Here is a 19819-nt window from a genome sequence, read left to right as displayed (position 1 = left end):
TATTTTTCTTGCTATTTGTATTCTATTAAAATTTATCATCATGCCTATAAAGTTTTAAATAGAAGACACATTAAAGAATTTATGTTACTTTGTTACTTTAAGTTACTCTAAATTCAGTTCCATTCATTCCACAAGGTAGGTCAGTACTCCATGCTGGTGCAAGTCTGTGACATAGGGGCCTCTACACAATGGGAATGAAAAACAACAAGCTTTTTCTTTCTCTTGTGGCTGAATTATTGGGAGAATCTCAGGCCAGGCCATTTCTAAGCTAGTGAAACAAGGAAAAACCAAAGGCTTTGGCCGAAGTCTTGTGAATCTGTGTTTTTCCTGGCACTAGTATTTTCATAGCCCAAGCTTTCTATGCATAGATTTAGTTTTCCATTCACATGAAGCTTGTGGCATAAAAGAACCTGCTTTAGTTAAGGAAGTTCTCTTTCAGTGTTCAATGATCACCTATTTGCAAATATTCTATAAATCCCAGTCCATGAAGAAAGCAATGTCATCCACATTTGAAAAATAGCTAGCACACAGGCTGCCTGCCACACAGAAGTAAAAGTTTTTTAAATGTGTGATTCATAAGTTTAAACAAACATGGAATCCAACACATTTGTTTAAAATCCTAATTCAACGCTTGTCCTTAAGTTCTAAGTGGTCTAAGGACCACTGGTGGTCCCGTGGTTAAGAATCTGCCTGCCAATGCAGAGCACTCAGGTTTGATCCCTCATCCAGGAAGATCCCACATGCAGCAGGGCAACTAGGCCCAAGCACCGTAACTACTGAAGCCCATGTACCTAGAGCCTGTGCTCTGCAACAATTGAAAACACCGTAACAAGAAGCCTGTCAATGCAACTAAGGAGTAGACTCCACTCGCCACAACTAGAGAAAGCCCATTCACAGCACAAAGATCTAGCACAGTCAAAAGTAATACATTAAAAAAACAAACAAATTAATTACAAAACAATTCTAAGGTATAGCTATTATGAATGTCTTAAATCAGGAATACAAATGCAATGGGAGGGGACTTCCTCAGTGGTCCAATGATAAAGAATCCACCTTCCAATGCAAGGCACACAGCTTTGATCCCTATGGGGAAACTAAGATCCCACATGCCCAGGAAAAACTAAACCCACCAACCACTACTAGAGAAGCCGGCACACCACAACGAAGACCCAACACAGAGATGAATAAATAAATAAAGTTAAGAAAAAACAAATACAATGGGATTTTCCCCCCAAGTCATCTTGCAAAGATAATCTTTAAAAAATGGTAATGTTCTCTGATTTATAGTTCAAAATCTTTAAAGATGTTAAATATCCAACAATAGAGTGCATGCCAACTAAAGTATTACTTTTTAACAGAATATCATATAGCTATTGAATTTTTACTAAGAAGTTTTGTAATGTGAAATATTTAATGTTATTTGGAAAGGGGAAAGAATGATTTTTAAAAATCCATGTAAATTATGACCTCAGCTTTACCAAACAACAAATACAAAGGGTAAGAACACATCAAAATGTTATCAGTAGTTACACCCAAATGTTCATTTTCCTTCTCCTTATTACAGATAAAAAATATGTTTTAAAATGTTTTTTTCTGAATAAAACATTCACTTAATGTGGTTTTTCAGTTAAACAGAAAAGACCCTGAAAACATTAAAGCCACAATGCTAGGAGGATCTAGGCAAGTCAACTAGACTTTGGAGACCAATAAATCATTGGTAATTTTAAGAAATCCTTAACTTTGTTGCATTGCCAATGCACCTTGCTGATGTTTTAGAAATAGAGAGAATTTTATCCTCAAATAATTGATGACTGAGAGAATATTAAATGTATAAATACATTCTAAGAAACTTGTTGAAATGTAGTTTTTACATATTAGAAATGGAAGTAGCAGAAATAGAAAATAGAAATAGGAGGAATGAGGCTATAATAAAGACTCAGCTAAGATAGGTGAACGCTGATTGCACACAGCACAGTTCACTTTCACTGCTCTCAGGGAACACTGCTATGCTACGAATCCACAGGAAGAAATGTCATTACCTCAAGTAATTGTACTTGGGCCATAAAAATAAGAAAAACTGTACCTCTGTGTTAAAATCACAGCATGAAACCATTCTAAACAAGAGGCAGGATAATTTTTCAATCATGATACAAATTACTTATAATTTGGTAGTAAACAAAGAGATAAATACCAGTTACTTTACCTACTCATATACTTTGCATACTCAAAAAGTTCAAATGTTTTTAAACTAAAATATTTTAAAAATAGAAACTGCAAAAACAATACTCACAGCCCCCCATAAAGAATTCCTTTCAAACAACATCCAGCAGCACCTTTTTTTCTTCTGATTAATCATTCTTAATTCCTGCTTGTGGAGGGACTATCTGGATCTACAGTTTGTGGGTAAAATCTATAGGTATTCTTCATTTAGACACCAGTCACGCACACATCTTCTGCTCGACAGGGTAAAGAACTAACTAAGGGGAAGTGCAGAGCTACGTTTCATAACTCCTTCCACCACTGATGCAGCCTCAAAGAACTACGCAAGTAATGAATTTCAAAATTCTACAAAGGTATTTCAAAATTCTACAAAGGTATTTCAAAATGTAGTGAGAGAACTCTAGAGCACTGTGGCAAAATGGGAAGGATGGGGCCAACTACATGTGATTTAATTGTAGTTATAGTCATTAAATTTACAAACTATCCTTGAAAACTAGGTCTTAAAGAATTTCAAATTTTTTTCATGGTCATAAGAAAAAAAAAAATCATAAGAAATGCTGAAAAACAAAACCATGTCCATCTCCCCCAAAACAAGTCTTTTATCTCTTCCCAGGTTACTAGCAATCCCAAATGACTTCATTGAAAACAAAAATTAGAATTTTAAAGAGGCACCAATGAGCGAATTTCCCATCCTTGTCATGCTAATAAGATAAATTACTAATCAAGGTTAATGTTTTAGATAATATATAACACAGACTTGTCAAAACATCTAAGGTTTATCATCACACGGATTTAACATTTACGTAGTGACACTAATTTCCCTTTCATGTGATGTTTAGATGGTATAGTCAGAATCAAACTATAATAATCTAGACTCAGAATAACTTTATAACATCACTTCTTCAAATTATTGTGTTTCTGAAAGAATTGAAAGTCATGTACTAACTTAAAGTACTTGAGGAAATTTTGATAGGTAGAATAAAACAAAACATGGAGAAAACTACTCAGAGAAACACACACTAAAATTACAAACCCTTAGAAATTTAGAAATCCTCCCTTTGTATGGATAAGAAAACTGAGATCAAGAGTGTTAAGGAAGGCTAGATATAGACATATTGATATTAAAGAGACAAGATATATACATTTCAGACATTCTGATAGGCTTTCTTCAGTTCAATTTCCATGGCATTTTATTTCTAAATTAGGACTTTCTTAAACATGCTTTCGCAGGGTGGTAGTTTTGAGAGCTAATAACTGGCCTACAACAAGCTCTTCCTGTCAATCAATGTTGTTATTGCAAGCTTTCATTGCAAGCTTTGAAAGCTTATTTCTATGAAATGAAAGGTATAATAATGAGACATGCCACGTTCATGTGATGTGAAGAAGTATCCAATGGCTAACACTTTCCAAATTTCACCAACCTATGCCAGCATCCCCGCCCAGATCAGCTGAAGGCTGAGAGTGTCCTCTGCAGAGTCAGCGTAGGTTTTGCACGGGAAGTGTTGCTCTATGTGCTCGGGCATAATTGATGAAGCCAAATGAGGATGTCAGCATTTTTGGTTCCTTCTCTCTAGCTCAGAAGAGTACAGCAGGAAACTTCACACTGACCACATGCCAGTGAACCACTGGCTGAAACTGGACCTGTTCTGCCCTGCTACAGTGTACCAGGGCTGGAAGTACCCAAATACGCATGTTGGCTCTGGTTCTGGACATCTTCTTTTTCAATGTTTTAGCAGTTTGGCAGGCAAAGAAAAAGAAAATTCATATGGAATATTTTCTGATTATTTGACATTGTACATTGTAGATTTTTAATATCTTTATAATTAGCTAAACTTTTTCACTGTTTATTCAGATATTATGTGAATATAGCTCTAGAAATCTGTTTCAGGGATTGTACTGAAATAAAATTTCATACATATGTGCTTTCTTTCCCCTTAGTTTTCTGTTTACACTTTGGTCTGCTAGTTTTTATAAAAACAGATTTATACCTCTTAACTTTAAATCAAGTAATTTAAATTAATTCATTCATACAATAAATTGAGAACAGCTTTAAGAATCATAGTATCAACCAATCTGTTATAAAGCTAAAATTAGTAATCCTCTCAAAAAAGAAAAAAACATTATTATGTGGCTAAAAATAAATCTTAATTAAAAAAAAAAAGGGCAAAGCTATTTATCTGCTCTTAACACCACAATCATTGGAGAAGGAAATGGCAACCCACTCCAGTGTTCTTGCCTGGAGAATCCCAGGGACGGGGGAGCCTGATGGGCTGCCGTCTATGGGGTCGCACAGAGTCAGACACGACTGAAGTGACTTAGCTGCAGCAGCAACAGCACAATCATTCCATTCCATGTCTTGATAAAATTAATGTTATATTAATAATTACACCTGTGTGTTACTTTGCACCCTTCTCGTAACAACCCTAACAAAAAGGCATTAATTAGCCCTACTGTATAGGTGATGAAACTATACGGCAGAGCTGCAATTCAAATCTTAGACTTTTTAACTTCAAAACCTGAACTTGATCCCTGGGTCAGAAAGATCCCCTGGAGAAGGGAATGGCAACCCACTCTATTTATTCTTGCCTGGAGAATCCCATGGACAGAGGAGCCTGGCAGGCTACAGTCCATGGGGTCACACAGAGCTGGACACAACTGAAGCGACTTAGCATTCAAGAGGCTCTTTAGTTCCTCTTCACTTTCTGCCATTAGAGTGGTATCATCTGCATATCTGAGGTTGTTGATATTTCTCGCAGTAATCTTGATGTCAGTTCATGATTCACCCAGCATGGCATGCACCCCCATGTTCATTGCAGCACTCTTTGCAATAGCTAAGACATGGAAGCAACCTAAATGTCCATCAATAGAGGAATGGATAACGAAGATGTGGCACACATATACAATGGAATATTACGCATCCATTTAAAAGAATGAAATAATATCACTTGCAGCAACATTGGTGGATCTAGAGACTGTCATGAGTGAAATAAACTGACAGAGAAGCAAAAATATCATATGATATCCCTTATATGTGCAATCTAAAAAGAGATGATAGAAATGAACTTATCTACAAAACAGAAACAGACTCACAAACTTAAGAGAATGAACTTGTGGTTCCTACGGAGAAGGATGGGAAGAAGGGTTACTAGAGTTTTGGATCAGCATGAGACGATGCTGTATTTTAAACAAATAACCAATAAGGATCATCTGTATAGCATATATTTTAATAAATATGCTATATTTTAAATAAATAACCAACAAGGACTTTCTGTATAGTGTAGGGAACCCTGCTTAATGTTATGTGGCAGCCCAGATGGGAGGGAAGTTTAGGGGAGAATGGCACATGTATATGTAAGGCTATGTCCCTTTGCTGTCCACCTGAAACTATCACGACATTGTTAATTAGCTATACTCTAAGCTCAACATTCGGAGAAGGCAATGGCACCCCACTCCAGTACTCTTGCCTGGAAAATCCCATGGATGCAGGAGCCTGGTGGGCCGCAGTCCATGGGGTTGCTAAGAGTTGGACACGACTGAGCGACTTCACTTTCTTTCACTTTCATGCATTGGAGAAGGAAATGGCAACCCACTCCAGTGTTCTTGCCTGGAGAATCCCAGGGACGGCAGAGCCTGGTGGGCTGCCGTCTATAGGGGTCGCACAGAGTTGGACACGAGTGAAGCGACTTAGCAGCAGCAGCAGCAGCAGCAAGCTCAACATTCAGAAAACTAAGATCATGGCATCTGGTCCCATCACTTCATGGCAAATAGATGGGGAAACAGTGGAAACAGTGTCAGACTTTATTTTTGGCGGCTCCAAAATCACTGCAGATGGTGATTGCAGCCATGAAATTAAAAGACACTTACTCCTTCGAAGGAAAGTTATGACCAACCTAGATAGTATGTTAAAAAGGAGAGAGAGCACTTTGCCAACAAAGGTCCATCTAGTCAAGGCTATGGTCACGTATGGATGTGAGAATTGGACTGTGAAGAAAGCTGAGCACAGAAGAATTGATGCTTTTGAACTGTGGTGTTGGAGAAGACTCTTGAGAGTCCCTTGGACTGCAAGGAGATCCAACCAGTCCATCCTAAAGGAGATGAGTCCTGGGTGTTCATTGGAAGGACTGATGCTGAAGCTGAAACTCTAATACTTTGGCCACCTCATGTGAAGAGTTGACTCATTGGAAAAAACCCTGATGCTGGGAGGGATTGGGGGCAGGAAGAGAAGGGGACGACAGAGGATGAGATGGCTAGATGGCATCACCGACTCGATGGACATGAGTTTGAGTGAACTCTGAGAGTTGGTGATGGACAGGGAGGCCAGGTGTGCTGCGATTCATGGGGTCGCAAAGAGTCAGACACGACTGAGTGACTGAACTGAACTGAATACAAAATAAAAAGTTGAAAAAAAAACAAAAGTGATCTCTAAAATGCACACTTCCTGCTATTCTCCCAAAGTTTTCCCCAAATTTCTAACTTCAGAAAGAATAAGAAAAACTTCTACCTCTATGTCTGAGTTTTCTTAGTTTTAACCCTCAAATTCAAAGCTTAAAAATGTTCATGTCTGGTAAAGCAAATTTCCTCCTTTTACTTCATGTAACTCTTCCCATTACTAAACTCCTCAAAACTTTGTTATCTAATCTACTTATAAAGTGAACCATTTTATACCTAGCCTAAAACATTAGAATCATTTAGAATAACTTATTCTATAGTCCACTAGAGCAACAGTCAGTTTTAATTTTACTCATTAGTTATGAGAAAGAGAAGAGTCACTTCCTCAAGGTCACTCTGAGCCAGAAATAGAATTTTGGTTTAAGGTCTGGTCACTAAATCATGCTTCCTCTGCAACAGTGAGCCACTATTGGTAAACTTGTCACCAAGTGACAGAAAATAACAAAAACTACGGGATACTTAAAATACTTTTTCTGTTGATACTTATTTCCCCTACCTGTCCACTCCTTCTATTTTGGCCATTGCCAATATATTCTACATTGTAGTATGAAAAGAAACCACAATTGCCTCGGCAGATAAAGAAAAAAGTCTATTCCTATTTCAAACATGAAGCAAATGTTTCATTTCCTTTTCTTATTAAAATATGGGATATAACCTCAAAAATTATGATAGCTTTTAGAAGTGTCATATTAAATCTACTTTTTTCTATTTAAATTTTACTGGTACATAGTATTATCTTTTGCCTTATAAACTTAAGATAGTTCACTAAGAAATGTGTAAATGTTCACATGTATGGCAACAGGCATCAATGTTTTGTCTAAAGCAGTGGTACCAACTGAACTTTCTGTTATTGATGGAAATGTTCTATATTTGTGCTATAGTATAAAGTAGCTATATGAGCATTTGAAACATGACTTGTATGATCAAGCAATGTGTGATCAAGGAACTAAAATCTTATTTTAGTTAATTTTAGTTGTAAGAGCAACCTGTGGCTAGTGGACACAGCTCTAAAGCCTAGGTGTATGTGTGTGTATTTTTTTTAATAAAATATATAAAGTTAATAACTTTTATTTTGAAGTAATTATTGACTCACAGGAAGTTACAAAAATAGTACAGAGAGGCCTAATTTCCCTTAAGAAAGAAAGATAGCACTAAGTCGTGTCCGACTCTTGCGATCCCATGAACTGTAGCCTGCCAGGCTCCTCTGTCCATAGGATTCTCCAGGCAAGAATACTGGAGTGGGTTGCCATTTCCTTCTCCAGGGCAACTTCCTGACCCAGGAATTGAACCCAGGTCTCCCACACTGCAGGCAGATTTTTTACCAACTGAGCTATGCGGGAAGCCCCAGTTTCCCCTAATCATTATGTCATATTATTTAACTATAGTACAATATCAAAACCAGGAAACTGACATTTGTACAATGTGTTTGTTTAGTTCTATGCCATTTTATCACTTGCATAGACTTGTGTAACCTCTTACCACAATGAAGATACTGAACAATTTCCATCATCATGAAGAGCTCCCTCATGCCACCCCTTTATAGGGTGAACATAAGGAGAACACCCTTCTCCCCACCTTCTCTAACCCCTGGTAGCCACTAATCTATTCTATATAACATGCTGTCATTTACAGAATGCACTGTTAAGTGGAATCACACAGTATGTGACTTTTTGAGACTGCCGTTTTTTCACTTCGCATAATACCCTTGAGCTCCATTCAACTTCTTGTATGCATCAAGAGAGTGTTCTTTTTTACTTCTTTGTTGAATTCCATACTGTGGATATTCCATAGTTAACTTAGCCATTCATGTTAATGAACATGAGGATGTTCACAGCCTGGACTATTACAACAAATAAAACTATGAACATTTTGCACAGGTTTTAGTGTAGATCTAAGTTCTCATTTCTCTGCAACAAATGTTCCAAAGTGCAGATGCTAGATTATATGATGAGTGTCCACATGTGCTTATTTTCACTTGTCATCTGTGGATTTTTTTTCATGTTGTCTCCCCATTTTCTAATTAGATTGTTTGGGTTGTTTTACTGTTAAGTTTTGAGAGTTCTTTACATATTTTAGAGAGGATCCTTTGTCAAATATAGAGCTTCAAAATATTTTTCCAGTCTATAGCTTCTCTTATCACCCTTTTAACAGACAAAATTTTAAATTTTGATGAAATTTTATCAATCTTTTACTATTCACGCTTCTGGTCACATGACTAATAACTTTTATAACATTATTTATTGACGTACAGTTGATTTATAATGTGTTAGTTTCAGGTGTACAGCAAAGTAATCAGATATATATATATATTATGTCTCCACCCTTTTCTAGACTGTTTTCCCATACAGGGCATTACAGAGTATTGAGTAGAGTTCCCTGTGCTATACAATAGGTTCTTACAAATTATCAATCTTATACACAGTAGTGTATATATGTCAATCCCAATTTCCCAATTTATCCCTCCCCGCCCATCCTTTGATAACTGTAAGCTTGTTTTCTACATCTGGGACTCTAATTCTGTTTTGTAAATAAGCTCATTTATACCTTTTTTAAGATTCCACATATAAGCAAGATCATATATATTTGTCTTTCTGTGTCTTACTTCACTCAGTATGACAATCTCTAGTACCATTCACGTTGCTGCAAATGGCATTATCTTGTTTTTTTATGGCTGTGTAACATTCCATTGCATATATGTACCAAATCTTCTTTATACATTTCTTTGTTGATGAACATTTAGGCTGTGTCCATGTCCGGGCTATTGTAAACAGTGCTGCAATAAACATTGGGGTGCATTTATCTTTTTGAATTACGGTTTTCTCTGGGTATATATTGCTAATAACTTTTTACCAATCCCAGATCCTGAAGATTTCCTTCTATGTTATCTTTTTAAATGTTTACAGTTTTTTATGTTTTACATTGAAATTGATAATCTATTTTGAATTAATTTATAGTCATATTGTAAGGTTTAGTTTTTTTTGTTTGTTTTTGTCTATACCTATCCAACTGCTCAAGCATCATTTGCTGAAAAGACAAACTGTATTACTTTTGAACCTTTGTCAAAAATCAGCTGGCTGTACCTGTATGGGGCTATTTCTAAGTTCTCTATTCTGTTGCATTAATCTATTTGTCCCTCTGGCAACCACAGAGTTGATTACTATAGCCACATAATGTTTTAAAACTAGATCAAGTAATTTTCTCAACTTTACTCTTCTTTATCTAAATTGTTTTGGGTATTCTAGTCACTTTGTCTTCCCATATAAATTTCAGAATAACCTTATTCATACCTACACAGATTTTCAGAGAATCTTGGGAAGAATTGTTAAACCTGTATATTAATTTGGGAGATCATCATCTTTACAATACTGAGAGTCTTTCAGACCATGAACATAGTATATGTCTCTCCATTTATATAGACCTTTGATTTCATCATCAGCAATTTATAGATTTCCTGGGTATATCTTTTAAAAGCAAGTCAAATGATGAACTAGAAACAGCTTGTAAATGCTACCAAAATAAAAAGTGGTAGTCCAAATAGTTTTAGGAGTCAAAACAATCTTGGCTAACAGAGTTAAAAACCAATATCACAAACACAACAAATATATCCACTGGGGAATAAGTATATTTGGCTGAAAGACTGGCTTTATATAATTTACAAAGAAATGAAAGGGCACAACATGGTATTTTGCAATTAAAACAATAAACAGGGTAGACTAGAGGTATAAAACAGATATAAAATATCCTCCAATTACATGTAGCACTGTATTCCCTTTTTTGGATTATTATATTTATTCTATGAATCATCATACGTGTGTATTATGTATGCAACAACTGTATAAAATCAAGGCTCTAAATTATATAATTCCAAAAGTCTCTTCCAAGTCCTACATTAAATTATTTTATTTTTTGAAGAGTCCGTGGTTGAAAAGGCTTTATGAATTTTGCTACATAGGTATCTTTGGTGGGCAGGTCAAGTGGAAAAAATAATTCTATTGAATATAACTATATGTAACCATTTGGAAAATTTACTAAAGCTATGGGGGAAAGAGATACAAGAAATCTGAAGGCTATTAAAATTATCTAGCCCAGAAATGAGTATTCTGTGAAAATACCTGGAAGGTAATCAGGAACTTATGTACCTATCCAAAGGAAATAAAGAACAATTTTTAAATACATACAAAAATACATTCTTAACAAATGAGTTAAAAAATAGTGACTACCATAGGTGCAATTCATGGGGTCGCAAAGAGTCGGACACGACTGAGTGACTGAACTGAACTGAAGTGAACTGAACCATAGGTGTATAAACCCTGAAATAAATAAGGTCTTATTTAATGATGAATAAAGTGTAGTTGTGAAGGTGGAAGAGTACCAGAATAATACAGCGACCTCCCCACCTACCTCCCATCAACATTCTTCAAGTGTCTAATCCAAGCCTTCGGAAATCCATATCCAGCTTTCAAAGCTGACTGAGAAGGAAGAATTTGAAGACTTGAAACTAAGGAGCAAATGACCATGAGCACTTCCTATTCACCTATATGTCCCCTAGAATGTTTTATTGGTTCACACACACACTAACTGCTTGGTGGATTGATAAGTACCTAGGATACCACAAAACAAATGTAAAGTTAATTTGTAGAGAAACAGAAGATGATATACTTCCTAAAATCAAAGAGCGTAGGCGTGGTTTTTTGAACTGTTGGTAATGATATCATCCCAAAGAAGTTTGACACTGCATGAAGAGTATCAAGAAGAAGCTAGAAGGATTCTTTATAAAGCATCATAAATACATGTATAATAATCATCTCATCCACAATACACATTCACTCCTGAATATGTCATTCTACCAGACTTTGCAGGGTATGAGGAGACTAAAGAAGAAAAATATCAATAGATGAACCAAGGAGAGAGAGAAAAAAAGGAAGCAAATTGCTAGTCACACTTGATGACTACTGGGGAAGAGTAAAACTAAAAGCAAGTTAGGGAAACCAGTGCTGCCTCAAACATTTTTATGTACAATTAAAGAAAACATGCTCAAATGATTTCAATATTTAAAAACTTCTCAGTGTTATTAAGATAACATATAACCAAACTCAAAAGTATGAAATCAAAGCTAAGAATAGGAATTAAAGCTCAAAGATTTAATTTACCAGTTGGAGTCTGTGAGGGAAAAAGCTGGCTTAAAACTCAACATTCAGAAAACTAAGATCATTGCATCCAGTCCCATCATTTCATGGCAAATAGATGAGGAAACAATGAAGACAGTGACAGACTTTATTTTCTTGGGCTCCAAAATCACTGCAGATGGTGACTGCAGCCATGAAATTAAAAGACACTTGCTCCTTGGAAGAAAAGGTATGACCAACCTAGATAGCATATTAAAAAAGAGAAACATTACTTTGCCTACCAAGATCCATCTAGTCAAAGCTATACATATCCACTAGTCATGTGTGGATGTGAGAGATGGACCATAAAGAAGGCTGAGCGCCGAAGAATTGATGCTTTTGAACTGTGGTGTTGGAGAAGACTCTTGAGAGTCCCTTGGACTGCAAGGAGATCAAACCAGTTAATACTAAAGGAAATCAGTCTGAATATTCATTGGAAGGACTGATGCTGAAGCTGAAGCTCCAATACTTCAGTCACCTGATGTGAAGAACTGACTCACTGGAAAAGACCCTGATGAGGGGAAAGATTGAGGGCAGGAGAAGGGGGCAACAGAGTATGAGATGGTTGGATGGTATTATCGACATGTATTTGAGCAAACTCCAGGAGATAATGAAGGACAGGGAAGCCTGGCATGCTTCAGTCCATGGGGCTACAAAGGTCGAAAACAACTGAGCAACTGAACAACAACGAGAGTGTATGAATTTTAAAGCTATAAGATATAATCAAATTTTTTTAAATCACTATTATAATAGAACATTAATTTAAAATTTTTTTAGAGCCCAAAATTGGATTGTATGCATGTGCTCAGTCACTCAGTTATGTCTGACTCTTTGTGACCCCATGTACTGTACCCTGCCAGGCTCCTCTGTCCATGGAATTTTCCAGGCAAGAATACTGGAGTGGGTTGCCATTTCCTATTCCAGGGTTGCCATTTCCTACTCTTTCTGACCTAAGGAGTGAACCTGCATCTCTTGCATCTCCTGTATTGGCAAGCAGATTCTTTACCACTGTGCCACCTACGGGAAAATTTACTAATGTAAGTCTTTAACAAATTCAGTAAGTGATTTTACTAGTCTGTATAAGCTAACCTAAAGGATGATTTGGGTGAATAAACAAAAGCTAAGGCAGCTTCTGCTACCATCATCTGTTTTGTCTTCTCTCGCCAATATGGAAAGAGCTGCACACAAAAGTTCCAAACCAAAGAACCTTGGGATCCTTTCATTCCATGATTTACCCTCTGCTTTACCACAATCTAACAAAGCATCCAGAGTCCACCTTTCATTGTACACAATCTTAAACAGCACCTACTCCCTATTTTAAGAAGAGGAATCTTTAGAATGAGACTATTTCTCTCCATCTGGTAACATACAGGGCAACCTTTACTAAAAATAAACAGATCAGTGTTAAAACCAAATAAGATACATAAGTGCATTCAGACATCCTTGTCACATACAAATCTGCATACCAGAAGTGCTTGAGAATATTATTCTGTTGATGAGAAATTTAAAAATTAATTTTACCCCCAAGATGACTTCTGTCCACCAAATTGTAACATTTAAAATTGACAGATATTGAAATGCTTTTTATATATACAAGTTTTCTTTTAACCTTCTTCCAGAGCTTACAATCTTACTTCAAACAATAAACAATTACTTTTTACCATCTCATAACCTGAGCTAAGAGTACCTTTTCATTACTATCAAAACAAAACAAAACAAAAAAAACCCTAACAGTAGAGTCATGATAGCCAAAATTCTGTCACTACTGCCACCAACACCCCACCAATAGGTGGGGTCTATTTTGCCACCTCCTTGCTTCTGGGTTGGGCCTATGACTGTCCAAAGGAAAAAGGCAGAAATGACATTGTAGTAATTCTGGGCTAAATCTTTGAGAGGCCTGGAAACTTCTCCTCCCTTACTTTTAGAGTCCAGCTGCCATGCTATAAGCAGGTCCAAACAGCAACAGGAATGAGAAAGGCCCACACAGAGAAGAAGACAGGCCCAGATAACAGGACCTACTTGCCACTCATGAAAGTGAGCTATCCTGAAAGTAACTCCTAAAAGCTCTAATCAAGCTGCCTCCGCTGACAGCATACGACCTTGAGATAAGGTAAGCTGTCCTTATAAAACCCTGCCAAATCCCAAACATGTGCGTAGAAAAGCCATTATTGTCTTTGCTATTGCTATTGCTAAGTCACTTCAGTCGTGTCCGACTCTGTGTGACCCCATAGATGGCAGCCCACCAGGCTCCCCCGTCCCTGGGACTCTCTAGGCAAGAACACTGGAGTGGGTTGCCATTTCCTTCTCCAATGCATGAAAGTGAAAAGTGAAAGTGAAGTCGCTCAGTCATGTCTGACCCTCAGTGACCCCATGGACTGCAGCCTTCCAGGCTCCTCTGTCCATGGGATTTTCCAGGCAAGAGTACCGGAGTGGGGTGCCATTGCCTTCTCCATTATTGTCTTAAGCCACTAAATTTGGAGGTTGATCTGTTACATAACAATAGATAGATAACTGAAAGAAAATTTGGTACCAGAAGTGGGGTTCTACTGCAACAAAAACCTAAAATGTGTACCAGCTTTGGATCCAGGTGATGGGCAGAAGCTGGAAGAGTTTTGAGGAGACTGCTAATAAAGATTTGAAAAAGTGAAGAAATGTTATCGGTACCTAAAGAAAAGGGACCCAAGTTATGTACTGTGAAGACAATCAGCAAATCAATGCAAGCAGTGATGTGGAAGGTGGAAATGGTACCTAAGGAGCTCATGATCTGACTAAGTAAAATTCAAGGAAGAATGCTGAAAGTATCAACTGGCTCATTTTAACTGCTTCTGTAGTGAGAAGAACTAAAAAAAGGAACTGACTGGTTCCTTTTCAAACAGAATTTAGAGGAAATGTAAAGGTGTCACATTTGGCGGGTTCAAAAACAAAACCATTGCTCATTTCAGCATCTTAGCAAAAAGTAAGCTCAAAGTAAGAAATGGTTCAGGGCAAAGATCAAATCCTGCACTGCCAGTACAATGTGGCCTTGAGGATGTGGCTGTATGATCCTTTGTTGACCCCTCAAAAAGATTTTCGTTTCCTCATAGACTTTTTCCTTTAAACCAGTGATTCTAATATTCCATGTACACACTTCTAGGTACTCATGTCCTTGTAGAGACTCTCCCCACATTGACTCTGGACTGAGCTTATTACTGCTTTAGACCACTAGAATAGGGCAGAAATCATTCAGTGCCAACTGTGGGCCCAGATCTTATTTGGTTGGGCAACATCTACTTCTTCCATTTTGGAACCCAGACACCACGGGTGACCTAAGCAGCCATGGGTCCCAGCTGAGCGCCTACCCAAACCTCAGAGGACCTTAGCCATTCCAGCATCCAGCTGACAGGACATGAAAACAAAATTGCCTGGTCAACCCACTGAATCACAAGGTAACAAACTGCGGCTTTAAGCTACTGAGTTTTGGAGTGGTTTATTACACTTCAATAATAACCAAAACACGGATGCCTTTCAGTGGTATATTAAATGTCACTTCTCTCTAATCATAAAAGGCTAGATAATTATGAAGAAATGCAATGAAAACTTTTTGTTCTAAAAATTTAATGTGCAACATGGACAGACATAGAGGTCATCATACTAAGTGAAACGAGCCAGACAGACAAAGACAAATATCATATGATATCTCATATGTAGAATCTAACAAAAACAACAACAAAAAGATACAAATGAACTTATATACAAAACAGAAACAGACGCACAGACATGGAAAACAAACTTATGGTTACCAAAGGGGAAAGATGGGGAGGATAAATTAGGAACTTGGGATTAACATATACCACTACTATATATAAAATAGATAACCAACAAGGACCTACCATATAGCACAGGAAACTATACTCAATATTTTGCAATAACCTATGAGGGAAACAAATCTGAAAAAGAATATTATTGTGTTGGCCAAAAAGTTCATTTGGGTTTTTCCAATAAGATGTTACGAAAACCCTCAAAGAACTTCTGGCCAACCCAATATACATATAATGTGTAACACAACATTTTAAATAAACTATAATTCAATTAAAAAATGTATATATTATACCTAGGATCAATTTAACAGTTATTTAAACAAATAAAACATACCTTCTAAGTCTATGGAATATTTTTTTTTGAGAGTCTATCTTACAGACAGATCTTAGAGTCTGTCGCTAATAAGGACAAAAACCTTAGAGTTTCCATTTTCAGTAGAAAACAGTAAGCACCTATACATTAGGGAGGACTAGACAGGGAAGGAGATCTTAGCAAGGCATACCAGGGGTACAGACAGAACTGAGGAAAGGCCCTGCTTATCAGGTAAATTCCAATAGGAATTCAGAAATCAGCAGAGGAAAATACACAGACACCAATCTGTGCTAATAGCCAAGGAATTCTCAAGGCACAGTCGCAAGAGTGAAGATGGCAGGTCTTCCAAAGCCTATTGTAATAGCAAACAGCAAGATTTTTACCATCAGTATCTCCAAAGAGAAACTATAAGCTCTGCCTTCTCCTGTGCTGATGCCACTGCTGCCCTCTGCTTAGCTACTTTGGATTTAAAGGGCCCTCAAACATCTAAGCCATCACCCTGATTTCAGTCCATCCTGTGGATGACTATCATGGCATACAGGGAGGCTGGAGACTTTCTGCATCTTGAGAATAGAAACAATAAAGGTAAATTCTTCAAAAGATGGTAGTAGTATTATTTTAAGTTTCATAGAACAGGGCTTAGAAGAGTTCTAATCACATAGTAAACTCTCAACATCCAACACTGTCAACAAATTACATTTGGTAAATTTGTTCAATTACAAGTGCATCTGCCCTAAAAACAATAACTTTCAAGGAAAAAAAATTTTTTTAAATATCAACTCAGAAGCCTATTAATAGGGAACTGGTTTAAACAAACTAGTACAGCTATAAAGCTATAAATACTATGCTGCCTTAAATGAGATGATAAAAAATGAAGAGGATTTTAAAAGATTTGATGTGGAAAATTTCTAATATAAGTGAAAAACCAAATTGAAAAAAACATATAATTCCATTTAAAAATAAGTATATATTGTTATTATATATGCATAGAAAAGAATTTCTTAAAGCCACCAGACTAAACAGCACAATCTGGGTAGGGATTTCACTTTCTACTTAACACACTGCTATAACATCTGGGGTATTTTAAATTTATTTTAACAGCAAGCACAAATGACTCTTACAATCAGAAAAACATTAAAATAAAGACACACAGATTCTTCTTAAAACAAAGCATGTTTTTACCTGAATTAGTTCACGAGTTTTCAGTGCTTATTTTTCTTTGCACACAAGCAGCTCAGATCTGTTTTTAGAACAGTGTCAGGAGCTGCTTGCTATATGAGCTGTTTCCTGTATCGGGCAGCTATTTTTAATTAATGAATATTTTGTTGTAAAAGTTCATGGGAAGATAAAAACACTATCATTGCTGCAAGTGAAACTAAAGAAAAGCTTATTCTGCAAACTAAAATGAAATATTTAAGTCCTAAAAAAGTACTCCATGTTTAAAAGTATTAAGGTACATAGCATTTAATGTTAAGCACTTTATTTCCACTGTGATATTGAGATAAATTGGATCATTTAAAAATTCCTGAAGGAGTAGACAGCATATTAAAAAGCAGAAACATTACTTTGCCAACAAAGGTCCATCTAGTCAAAGCTATGGTTTTTCCAGTAGTCATGTACAGATGTGAGAGTTGGACCATAAAGAGAGCTAAGCGCCGAAGAACTGATGCTTCGGAACTGTGGTATTGGAGAATACTCTTGAGAGTCCCTTGGAATGCAAGGTTTTTATTTTCTTCCAAGGTTTATGAGATTAAATGGCTCAAAAGATAGCTGCTATGTAAAGAAATTATATTTTTAATCTATCCAATCCCATACTCGAACAGCATCACAAGGAGTCCTCTGGAGGGTCAGTAGCAGTTGAGAGTAGGTTGGAATGCAATGGCTAGTTAACAGAGCCAGAATTCCCAGGTCCCACCCAAGACGCTTTCCCACAGAATGAAGATGGGATTTTCCTGTAGACCTAAGAGAAGGTTCTAAGAAGGCCTCACTGCACTGGGGATGATTATGCGCAGTCCAATCACAAAAACAAAGGTTTACTGTTCTCTTGCCAACCTATAACCCTCACAACAGGTGGCAATCCACCCAATTATGCTAAACTCTACCCACACACTCTTCACTCACCACTTCCCTAAATTCCTTACATTTGTAAACTGCTTCACAATTTTTAAGTGCTCTCTTATCCATTAATTTGATTCAAACAGGTTATAAGATATCTACCCAATGTGTTTAGTTACAACTGAATTTGAAAGGAGTTCTAAGGATGGAACAGGGCTCCCAATATCCTCTAAGGAGGCCTTGCTTTTAGCACATCCCATGGCAGGGGTGAGGGAGTTAATTATATGCATCAACATGGAGGGTGTTTGGGAAAAGATAAACATTTTAATCAGTGAACTCCATGTAAGCAGACTGCCTTCTGCTTAATGTGGGTGGGCCTCATCCAATCAGTTGACAGACTGCATAGAGTGAAAAGACTGGCCTCCCTGAGCAAAAAAGAATTCTTCAGCAGCCTGTCTAGATTTCACCTGAACCACTGGCTTGCCTGGGTCTCTGCCTGCTGGCCTTTGGACTGGAGCTGCACCACCAGCTCTTCTGGGTCTCAAGTCTGCCAACCCATGCTGTGGACTTGGACTTGCCAGCCTCCATAAATACGTGAGCCAATTCCTTATAACATATATGTGTATACATGCAATCTACTGGTTCTGTTTCTCTGGAGATGCCTAACTAATGCAGGAGGTCCCACAGTTTAATAACTACACTGGAAGAATCACTCAGTGAGGGACAAGTGGCTTCTCCTAACTAGGGGATGCCTGACCTTTCTCCCTCCCATGGTGCTCTCCAGCAAACAGTACTGTTTGAGGATGCATGAATACGCCTGGAATAGATACACACCTTATTATTTCTTACTTTTTAGATACCTAGGAAGAGAAATGAGTCCCGAAAATGGTTCACACTCTGCTCAAAGTTTAAAATCACAAATATAATATAAAAATCACAAAATTAGCTAGGTAAGTCTCAGCAATGCCTGCTGAGGTGACTGTGGAAAGGAGAGTAAAAGAGAAAAAGTAAAGGTGACAGTATCGGAAGCACAATGACCTTTGACTCAGGGCATCACACACATTATTCTCTATTATAGATAACTGAATTATTCATGTCTGCCTCATAATATCTCAAATACTTCTCTAGTTACGGAAATTCTCTACCCAGTTCTTTTAAAATCTTCATCAACATTTAGCGTGGGTCATCTGCTTAACTAGACAAATGCACCACCTTGTGGTTATGCTTCATCCTAAACTCCCCATCCTCCAGAGGCTGCCTAGTCTGGACATCCCCCCCACCTCACATGCAGCAGCACCACAGAGGAGCCCTTTACCTCAATCCTCTCATCTATGACAGAGCTACTTGTACTTCTTGAGCAACACTCTGGCCCCTCCCTCACCTTCCCATGAAGGTAGTGCCTACAGCCTACACTGACAATTTTAATATTTGTACTCACTTTTCCTTCAAACCAATGGTTTGAAATATTTTTGCATATAAACTTTTACAAAATATACTCTCTCCCACTTTTTATTGTCTTTACCCCCTTGTCTTTGCCTCCGCTATACAATGTATCCTTCACCATGGCCAATACATCTCTCCAGCTTTAATTGCATACACAAAATAGAGTTGTAGATAGAATAGATATTATCACACAATTTAGAGATGAGGAAAGGGGCAAAAAGAGATGAAATAACTTGTGCAAGTTTAAATTCTAAATTAATGGTAATCAGGGCCCATTTTCTATGACCTGTTACTTGAATGTCTATTAAATAGAATGGCAATATAACAGTTATCATATAGCTCCTAAGATGGTAGAGAAGGACATGCGCTCATCTTCT

The 19819-nt window shown here is 37.2% G+C and overlaps 1 protein-coding gene across 2 annotated transcripts in view; it reads right to left on the bottom strand.

Annotated features, from left to right (window-relative positions):
- FGD4 (FYVE, RhoGEF and PH domain containing 4) overlaps positions 1 to 19819 on the bottom strand; it is a 234582-nt gene that overhangs the window by 152344 nt on the left and 62419 nt on the right. The window contains exon 1 of one of the 2 annotated variants that reach the window (XM_070371333.1): positions 2291 to 2436. The exons of the other annotated variant lie outside the window; for it this stretch is intronic. Coding sequence (XP_070227434.1) covers positions 2291 to 2300 — 10 coding nt within the window. The 5' untranslated portion in view covers positions 2301 to 2436. Of the gene's footprint in view, positions 1 to 2290; positions 2437 to 19819 lie in introns of those variants that run through there. 2 annotated transcript variants of the gene reach the window in all.

The sequence above is a fragment of the Bos mutus genome, chromosome 5 (assembly GCF_027580195.1).
Source record: "Bos mutus isolate GX-2022 chromosome 5, NWIPB_WYAK_1.1, whole genome shotgun sequence".
NCBI lineage: Eukaryota > Metazoa > Chordata > Mammalia > Artiodactyla > Bovidae > Bos > Bos mutus.
This window is presented reverse-complemented; position numbering and strand designations above follow the sequence as displayed.